General features: G+C 38.4%; 1 protein-coding gene and 1 non-coding gene across 7 annotated transcripts in view; one reads left to right on the forward strand and one right to left on the reverse strand.

Moving 5' to 3' along the window:
* The window catches only part of LOC145783460 (phosphorylase b kinase regulatory subunit alpha, liver isoform-like), a 28,715-nt gene extending 27,908 nt beyond the window's left edge, over window positions 1–807 (reverse strand). For all 6 annotated transcript variants that reach the window (XM_082595343.1, XM_082595340.1, XM_082595341.1 and 3 more), the window contains exons 1-2: window positions 669–807; window positions 351–509 (exon numbers count right to left, since the gene is read on the reverse strand). In XM_082595343.1, the coding sequence (XP_082451469.1) occupies window positions 351–509; window positions 669–746 (237 nt within the window). In that variant the 5' untranslated portion in view covers window positions 747–807. The remainder of the gene's footprint in view (window positions 1–350; window positions 510–668) is intronic.
* A 2,848-nt stretch (window positions 808–3,655) lies between these two features.
* LOC145783718 (U6 spliceosomal RNA) lies at window positions 3,656–3,763 on the forward strand. The gene has a single exon (XR_014290939.1). It is a non-coding gene; the product is annotated as a U6 spliceosomal RNA (small nuclear RNA).
* The last annotated feature ends 6,229 nt before the right edge of the window (window positions 3,764–9,992 follow it).

The raw sequence follows: 9,992 nt of genomic DNA on the forward strand, positions 1-9,992 counted from the left end.
CGACTTCGGCAAACTCTTATGATCATTACCGGAAATTTAAAAATGTTTGCGAAAACTGCGATCAGGGATGTTCTATTTTTTTTCTCAATCTTTTCAGTTTGTTTGTTTGCGGATACCGCTAACCGATACTCCGATACCCTAACCCTTTTAAAATGTTTGCGAAAACTGCGATCAGCGACTTAGGCCTTTTTTAACTTTTTCTCTTGATCTTTTCAAGGTACGAACTGACGGTATGAATTGTTCATGGTACAAATTCGGTTGCACCCATTCTGGCTTTCAATATACAAAGTTTAAAAATCGTGGATTGCAGAAATGTCTGCCTTGACAAAATTAAATAGGGTAAGATTTACCTGCTCAAGTTCATAGGCCTTTGCCTTGTCTTCATCTAAATCAGCATGCTTCCTATAAGCTAATGCTAACCCCCAAACAGCTTGAATGGAATACAAGTTATCTCGCACCCAAGCATGAGGTTCGCTCTTGCTTGCAGAAAAGAGGCCAGTAATTGGATCCTAAAATGAAATTGTAAAATAGAAGCCTCGTAACTCCTTTCAATAACAAAATTTGAAGAAGTAATGCATTGTTTGTAAAATATTAATAAATCTACACAAAAATGATAATACAAGGCTGACATATGGAATACGGATATGGTAATTCCACTATCAACTTACTTGAAATTTCAAGATGCTCTTTTGAATAATCCTGGCATAGTTATCTAACTTGACACCAGAGTTACTTCGACTCCTCATTCCATATATGTTCAAACAAATACAAGTGAACTAAAACAATCAAGTTGGTACACTTACACCTAAATTTGATAAAAATAGTATTATATTTGTAACTAAACAAGTTTATCAACACATAAGACCAGTTCATATGCTACACAGTGCACAGAAAAATTTAAAAAACTGAAGTATATATTTAAGGCATAAATGTAACCTAAAGCTGCATACAACCACAGATATAGTCTAAATGCTTAATTTGCAACCAAATTAAGCATTTAGATTTAAAGTTTGCAACCAATTTTTTCAAGGACCTCTGAAAATTGCATTTGTTAACTTAAACAGGTAAATACTCTTTTTTATTAAAAAGATATTTTGATCAATCATTTTATTTTTCTTCATCAACGCGTCTGGAACGAAAAAGATACTATTACTAACTACAAAAGTCGGAGCTGGTATACAAGTGCCCCCCCTCCCTTGGCAACTCATGACAAAGAGGAATTGACCAAAACATGTGGATTGAAGTGTGTGAACAGTAACGCAAAGGTAAAGTAGTTTCACCCTATATGTTTGGTCGAGTCCTGTCTTTGTTATGAGTTACCAAGGGGGGACTTGTATACCAGCTCCGACTTTTGTAGTTAGTATCTTTTTGTATACCAGCTCCCAAAAGTGTATATAGGCCCACCAGCACGTTAATAAACGGAAAAAGGTGGCAAAACCTTGTAATGTTTAAAACGTGCCTGAATAGAAAATCATGTAGTAAGCTATAGTATATGTCTATAGTTAGCACGGCCACAGAACCCAAAAAACAAACAGCAAAGAGAAGCACACATGCAGTAATGAATGACAGCCTAATGAAAATTGTGGATTGAATTTGCCAGCTCCATAGTTAGCACGGCCACAGAACCCAAAAAACAAACAGCAAAAAGAAGCACACATGCAGTAATGAATGACAGCCTAATGAAAAGTGTTGATTGAATTTTCCAGTTCCAATATTGATGTAGATGAGCATTGAACAGGCATCATAATAATAATAGGATAAAGATAGAAAACTGGACATAAAAGAAACCCCACCTCAGGCAAAAGCCCGTTTCGATGTGGCCCAGAGCAGGTGTTGAGCTCTTTCTATGGTCAGACTGCACATCACACAGTAGCCTACAACAATTGAGGTTTGAGATCCAGTTTAAGTTGCGGTATTGTTTCTTGTCTCGGTGGGTGATGGAATGATTTAGTGGTACAGTCATAATCGGTTAATTGCATATCGCTTAAATACATAAATCACTTTATACCATAGTATTGCATAATCCCAAACCATTCCCATTGACTTGTGAAAAAATTCAACGATTAATCGCATAAGGGTTATCCGCATAAACCAGTTAATCGAATAGAGATTCTTGATTGATTTGTAGACTTGTATCACTTAACTGCATATATATTTTGATAAAGTGTTAAGTTGCATGTGTTGTTGAACTTCATCGGAGAGGCATTCCTTTTTTGTATTGAAGTCACACACCACATTTTCTCTTTTTGCTTAGCAACACCTTAGGGGTGCAACCTAATTCGTACCATGAACAATTCGTACCGTCAGTTCGTACCTTGAAAAGATCGAGAAAAAAAATTAAAAAAACCAAAGTTGCTGATCGCAGTTTCCGCAAGGTTAGGGTATCGGTATCCGCAAACAAACTGAAAAGTTCGAGAGAAAAAATAGAACATCGCTGATCGCAGTTTCTGTTTTTCTGCAAACATTTTAAAATTTCTGGTAAGGATCCTAAGAATTTGCCGGAGTCGCTGATCACAGTTTCAGCAAACATTTTAAATGGGTTTGGGTTGATCGGAGTTTCCGCAACCATTTAAAAAAGAGTTACGGTGTTTCCGCAAACAAACAAACTGAAAAGATCGAGAGAAAAAAATAGAACAAAGCCGAAGTCGCTGATCGCAGTTTCCGTTTTTCTGCAAACATTTAAAAATTTTCGGTACCGGTAATGATCCTAAGAGTTTGCCGAAGTCCTGATCACAGTTTCAGCAAACATTTTAAAAGGGTTAGGGTTGATCGGAGTTTCCACAAACATTTAAAAAGGGTTAGGGGTTAGGGTTGATCGGAGTTTCCGCAAACAGTTTAAAATTTCTGGTAATGATGCTAAGAGTTTTTGTTTGTTTGCGGAAACTGCAATCAGCGACTTCGGCTTTTTTAATTTTTTCTCTTGATCTTTTCAAGGTACGAACTGACGGTATGAATTAGGTTGCATCCCTTAGAGCAGGGGTCACCAACCTTTTTTGCATGCGGGCCACTTTGGCACTAAGGAGAGCTGTGGCGGGCCGCACTAGTAAAATGTTAGGTAGGTTGACTTTTATGCTAGAGAAGAACGCATTTCGTACCCAGTAGGCCTATCCAGCGTTACATGTTGTTCATATTTATGTTAGAATACCGCAGCAGCAAAATTAATCGAACAACGCTACTGCCAGGCCAAGCTCTTTTACAACACTTTTGACTTTTTTGACAATGCTTAATAAACCAGGCCACTTGTTTTGCACACTTATAGCGAGGCGAGCGGTTTCATCAGAATATTCATTGCCAAGCAAGAGTGGTGTTGTCACTTCGCTTCACAAAAGATATCTATCTTGCAATTAACAGTTTCAGTAAACAAGGAAATGTTTGACACATCGTAATACAGGTAACAATAGTGACCTGCAAACATATCAGCGAAAAATAGGCTCCAATAACAGGGAAAAAGAAACCAGGCACCACAAAACAAAAGCTTGTGGAAATCAACGAAAAATCGTAATTCATGAACAGTCTTCCCTCTAAAAAAGCAATTTGGTTTTTCATCCTTTTTGTGAGAGTCTATAAAACCGTCTTTCTTTGATTATTATAGACAACTGTCACTTGCGGTGCTTATCAGCGTGGCAGCAATTTGTTAATTTAACAACAGTTTGCAGTACTTGCTTCGGCAGTACATAATACTAAAATTGTAACGATACAGAGAAGATTAGCATGGCCCCTGCGCAAGGATGACACGCAAGATCGTGAAGCGTTCCATATTTAAAAAAAAAACTTTTGCAGTACTAAGCTAAATATTTTCATAATACAATCAGAAAAAGTCTTTAAATTTATATATAATATTTTGCCAATTTATTATAAATTGAGTTGGCACACCGACCTATTTTGCCAACAAAAACTTGCATAAAGGGAATACTGCTCGTGAAACACAAGAACAATGAAACGCACACTAGTGTTTACATGACATTTGCAAACTTGAAATAAGCAACCCTATGTTTACAGACAATTTCGAAATTCGAAAACAGACGTTTTAATCAACCACTGGGACAGTGTGGCTGGACATCGCATTCCCCATCTAGAACTATAATCTGATTGATCGGTCGGTGGAATTGTATGCAAAGCGAAAATATGCTTCCCGGAAAGTATTTGTTGCCTTCGTACTCTTGAGCTCCTCAAGAAAAGTATTTTTGGTTATACTTGTACGCTAATGCCTTCCGCGGGCCGCAGCGATACAGCGTGGCGGGCCGCATGCGGCCCGCGGGCCGCCAGTTGGTGACCCCTGCCTTAGAGGTACAAACTGACGGTACGAATTGTTCATGGTACGATTACCCTAGGTTGCATCCACACCTTAGTACTGTCAGCAGGGTTGTCAGATTAGTTGTAGCCTTCCCTTCCAGATTGCAGGTCTAGACATTTTATTTTAAGTCTAAAACAAAATACCATTTAATACGCAGTATAGCCTATGTTGTAAATACCGGCAGCCTCGAAATGTCATTAAAAGAATTAGCAAAAGCTGCCGATCAAATGTCAAAACTAACAAACGTTTCCCATGCCACAGTAAGCGCAGCAGACCACAGAACAAAATCCCAATGCCCAACTAATGCAACAGATTGATCGCTTACAACATTAAATGAAACACTTGTCGGCAAGTGTGTCTAATCTTCAGTCTGACCGCAGCCGTCAACATGTCAATTCCTACTAAATGCAATGAAAAAAAGGTAGCCTAATTACTTAAACAATCTAGACTTGTCTAAACAATCCCAATTTGCTTCTAAAAATTATTCCAGATTCCAGACTTTTTTTTTCTCTACTAGACAGTTCGTTTTGATTCCAGATCTGGAATCAATTATTCCAATCTGACAGCCCTGACTGTCAGTCCGACCGATAGCTCAGTTGGTTAGCGCGTGACTTCGTGGACCAAGAAGGTTCAAGACCATGCAGTGCTGGTTCGACTTTCGTAGTGTGCGCTGAGCATCGCATTCTAAGAACTGCTCCCCAGGTTGCATCTGCATATAAGCCTACGCACATCCACCCTAGCAGGCGCGGATCTAGGAGTTTTTTTCGGGGGGGGGCCAGAAAATTTGAAAATCAATTAAAAAGAAAGAAAAAGATAAAACAAATATGAACCATGATACTACGACAGTAGCGTAGCCAGCAATTTTGAAAGGGGGGTTTTGATGGCCGGCGGGCGAAGCCCGACGGCGTCTTCGCCAAAGACGACACCCAGCGGCGGGGAGTCTGGGGGGCACCCCCCAGAAAATTTTGAAAAATTACTTTGAATTTGGTGCATTCTGAGAGCATTTTCAACAAAAGTGTGGGTACAAATATTCCTGTGAAATAGTGCTGTCTGGTGGCTTAGCAAAAGGATAAGATCATGTTTTCTTCGGCATTTTTTGGTAATAGGCTAAAGGTAAGTCTCTATGTTTTCTTGTTGCTAATTCCTGGCTGAGATATTTGAATGTTTAGTATTGGCAAAACTCGCTCTTTTAATGCAGTTTCGTTTAAAATTAGGCAAACTTTGTTTTAGAGACATAGAGACTGAAAGCATCATTCTCAATATCGTGATGTCACACGCATGCCAAAGGGGGGGGGGGGAGTGTAACCCCCAACCCCCTTGGCTACGCCACTATACTACCACATATACGATATGCCATAAAATAGACATTAAAAGAAACAGCCATTTTCATCAATTGTTGTGAATGTTTAAAAAATACATTTTGCTTTAAGAATAAAAATTGTTAAGCATGCATAGTAAACTTGAAATCTGGTTTAAAACCCGGTATGTAGTGTCCATGACCAATTGGATGTTTGTATGTTTGCAGGCATATACGGCAATTGATTGAAATTATAATGAAGGCTAAAAACTATAAAACAGCCATTCAAGGATTCAGATTGTTTTAACTGACGTCATTTGGTTCAGCGTTGGTTTCAGCTGCGTCAGCTCCAACAAATGTTGCTATTAAAATGCATTTGGAGTTGTATAAAAGAAAATAACGGAGTCTGATCGATGGATGATTTCAACCATAATAATAACAAAAAATTATCCCCTCCCCTCCCCCCCCCCCCAGATAAGTTAAGTCGGCCGTGGGACTAATATCAGCTGTTTAGACGCATATCAAACGGTTTGATGCGGATACATAGAATTTCAACAATAATTCCTCACAACATTTCGGGGGGGGCCCGGGCCCCCTGGGCCCCCCCATAAATCCGCGCCTGCACCCTAGTCTAAACCAAATCAGTGGCTTGGGTTAGGGCCAACGCATGGTTTACCGTGCTGTCATAATGTGGTCCAATGAATTAAAATAGGCCTGGCACCAATCTTCATTCAGCAATTCCTGCCCAGCTAGTCGCTTTGCCAGTGAGGTAACTATATTTAACATAAACGTAAAAGCATTATTTAACATAAAAGCAATTTTGTCTGCACAAAGGTCAAAAATAAGCCAATAAAATTAAGCGAACAACAAATAATTTTTAGCGTTGCCAGTTTTTTTTTACAAGTTAATAGCAAAGAACGATAAACTGATTGTTTTATTTATTTTTGGGCCAATTTTTTGCCTTAAAATTATTTTTATCAACCCAAACTTCATAACGTTATGTTTAGTTTTCAATATTTGCTCTTAAAAATGTTGTTGTATAAGAGTACGGTCCAAATTGAAGGATTGTTTGGCTTCCCAATTGAACACATTTTTGAGTTATCTTCAGGTATAAACTTACCCGTCAAGGTCCCAACAGGAGCGTAATTAACAGGGAAAACCACGCCGAGAAAAAGTGAAAAACTGCATGTCTTTTTTGTTTTTATAACTATTTTGCGCTTGCTTGAAAAATCTGGTTAATCAATCGAGTTTAAACACACTTGCTGTCAAAATGCATTAGCCTAAATCTTCCTAAACATGTAGCGCATGAATACAGTGCTCTTAATGTTAATAGCTTAATGTAGCGTAAGTATATATTATACACTAAATATACAGTACATCTAACAATAAACAGCCTGCTACAATAAAGTGCTCAATGCAATGCAGATCGAATTACATCAAACACAGTTACCATTTACAAAAACCTCAACAGGCTGTTTCACCCTTATTGAGATCATCAGAAGGTTCTTATTTAAATGAAATTTAAACGTATACTGTATTATGAAATAATATTAGGGAACGTTCAAATATTACGTAACGCCTTCGAGGGGGAGGGGGGGGGGTTATGCAAAGCGTTACGTTAGCGTCACATCGGGGGGGAGGGGGTTCAAGCAAAACGTTACGTAACGCTTTCGAGTACGGAATGGTAGTTTTTTGTGCTGAATTTGTAGTGAAAAAGCGTTACATGGGGGAGGGGGGATTGAAAAAAGCATTACGTTGGCGTTACATGGGGGAGGGGGGTCAAAAATGCGGAAAAAAAGCGTTACGTAATATTTGAACGTTCCCTTATACATTTTTAGCTATGAACTGAGACACAATATGATCAATCTGGCAACATTCGGCCAACTCAACGTTGCCAATTCCGTTTCTAAGTTTAATGTTTTGCAAATTTTTGTAAGTCGCATCAGCTGTTGCTCATGCATGAGGTCTGAAGAGGCAATTGATTTCATGTCTCATATGAATGGCTAGGCTCTGCAAGACACAAGGCTGTCACATAGGTTGTTTTGGTTTCTTTAACACCAGAGTCCATTTTTTTAACACGGGATGTCCGAAAAAAGCGTGTGTCACATGCCAAATGTTACCGTATTTAGAATTTACAGCCCAAATAGGCTACTAGAGTCCTGGTCGCCTAAATCTTGTTCGTTTAAAAAATTAATCCAAAACGATTTAGCAACTCATCAAAGCATAAGTGTTTGTAAATTTTACTTTCAAGCAGAACTTCCTCTCTCGAATTGTCTATAGCAGGGGTTTTCAACATTTTGCGAAAATATTTTGTGGCACTCCAACGAACTTTCATTTCGAATGCAGCAATTTGTTGGAACAATCCTAAAATGTCTCATTCCAAAGATATATAAAAATGTAAGCTATTCATTGGTTCTTTACTTGACTTTCAGCTACAGTATCATGCAGTGTAGATAAAAGTAGGCAAGTTCGCTTGTGCCATCAGGATCAGGAAAGACAATAAATAAATAAGACTTTTAGAAATCAATAGAAAGTTTATTTATTTCGAAGTCAGTGTGAAATTTGTTCTTGGTTTCTCATGCAAATCAATGAAATTATTTGCTTGATTTTCGTTTTGGAAAAATTGAAAACGTGTAGAAAATGAATAATTCATGAGAAATAGTACGCGTATTCGTAAGTTTGCGGCACCATGGTTGGGAACCACTGGTGTATTGCCTATATAGTAGGGTGTTTCATTTTTTCACCATTTTTGAAATTCAAAATGCCTGGGGTCCCATCTGGTGGTATTTGGGGAAAAAAGTTTACACCCCAAATTTTTTTCAATTATGACGTCATATTGAGGTGGTCCATGAGGTTTGAAGTTGTTGGGCCTCAAAATCTCGAAATTTTGCCGTATCTCCGGAACAGCTCATCACAGATCGACAAAATTAGTATCAAAATGCGCAGAAGGGTCGGTTTCCTATACCTGATGTAGAGAATATTAAGGTCTATCTGCTTCAGAAAAAAAGTTATTTCAAAAAATCTGATTTTCGGTCTATTTTCTCCTGATGAGCAGAGATCAGGTGATCAAGATAATAAGTTTTTTTGTATTTTTCCACTCTTGGAAGCTGTTATTGCGTAATAATAGTCCTTGTTCGTTCTGCAAGAGATGAAATGGTAATTTGAAGGTATTACTATTATAATATTAAGGTAACCGTTGAGGAAGGGGTATGCTGCTCACCTGCTTTACATTAAGTGTCATTATGGCATTAAGGTCAGATATTAGTAAGTCGATGCAAAACTTCAAGGAATTGGAGAAAAATGTGCTTCCCCTTAATTCAGATATAGTCAGTCACTATTTTTACTTATAAAGTAGAAGAAAGAAAGTAGCCGAAACTAATTTTAAGAAAGTAGCCGAAACTAATCCTAAGTTTTTGAAGAAAATAACCCGTTTTAAAGATTTGAAAGATGAACTGCTGAAAGATGTAGTTGGGCATATGGAACAAAGCTGGTCTTCCAGTGCTTAGCAAGCAGAGAAACCTAGCACTTCTGGCATACAATCTGCCAAAGCATCGGCACTACTATGTTTGAAACAGAGAAAAAGAAATGAAGTAGTTAGATGTCTACACAGTAGCGAAAGCGACTCTGATGGTGATATGAATTGGAATACGAGCCTCTGAAACCAGCTGTTTGGGGAAAAGTGTACAAGAAAGTACATTATTTTTCCATAAATGATAGAAGTTATGTACTTTCTGATCGTAGGATGACTTCGGTACGCCAGCAGTCAGATCTTATGAGGTCGGTTCTTGGAAAAGATTCAAGTAACTGCAATGCTGCATCACCTTCGACAGTATACCGCCAACGACAAAAAAACAAGAGAAAAATTTCTGATGGAAAGTGAGAACCTTCTCAACTCAGCTTCTGCCATGCAGTTATGTTATGATGGGCGCGTTGTTGATAATATAGAATATAGATCGATACGTTTTCTTGGGCCAACTTGTTGATGATAATGGCATGAAGCACGAAAGTGTGCTTGCTGTTAGCCTAAATCTTTTCCCAAAAGTGTGTCGGTCACTGCAGAACTGATTTTTGGCACCATCATCCAGGAGGCTTGCAGAGTTCACCTATCCCAAGTATATTCAGTCATGGCTGATACGACTGCTCTCAATACAGGAAAAAAGTCCGGAGTCAATACTCGACTGGTCAATTATTTTAATGATGAAGTTGGTCATGATATTCATACTCTTAAATGCATGTTCCACATAAACGAAATATATCTTTCCCATGTCATTTCTTTTGTGGATGGCGCCAAGAAGGGTCCCGGAGCAATGCAAGATGGGGCTTTGCTTAACCAGATAGCAAGACTAGACAAGCCCAGTACTGAAACCTTAACACCAACTATTATTACACAATAACAGCTTC

Source organism: Aplidium turbinatum, chromosome 14, assembly GCF_918807975.1.
Source record: "Aplidium turbinatum chromosome 14, kaAplTurb1.1, whole genome shotgun sequence".
In the NCBI taxonomy this organism is placed as follows: Eukaryota; Metazoa; Chordata; class Ascidiacea; order Aplousobranchia; family Polyclinidae; genus Aplidium; species Aplidium turbinatum.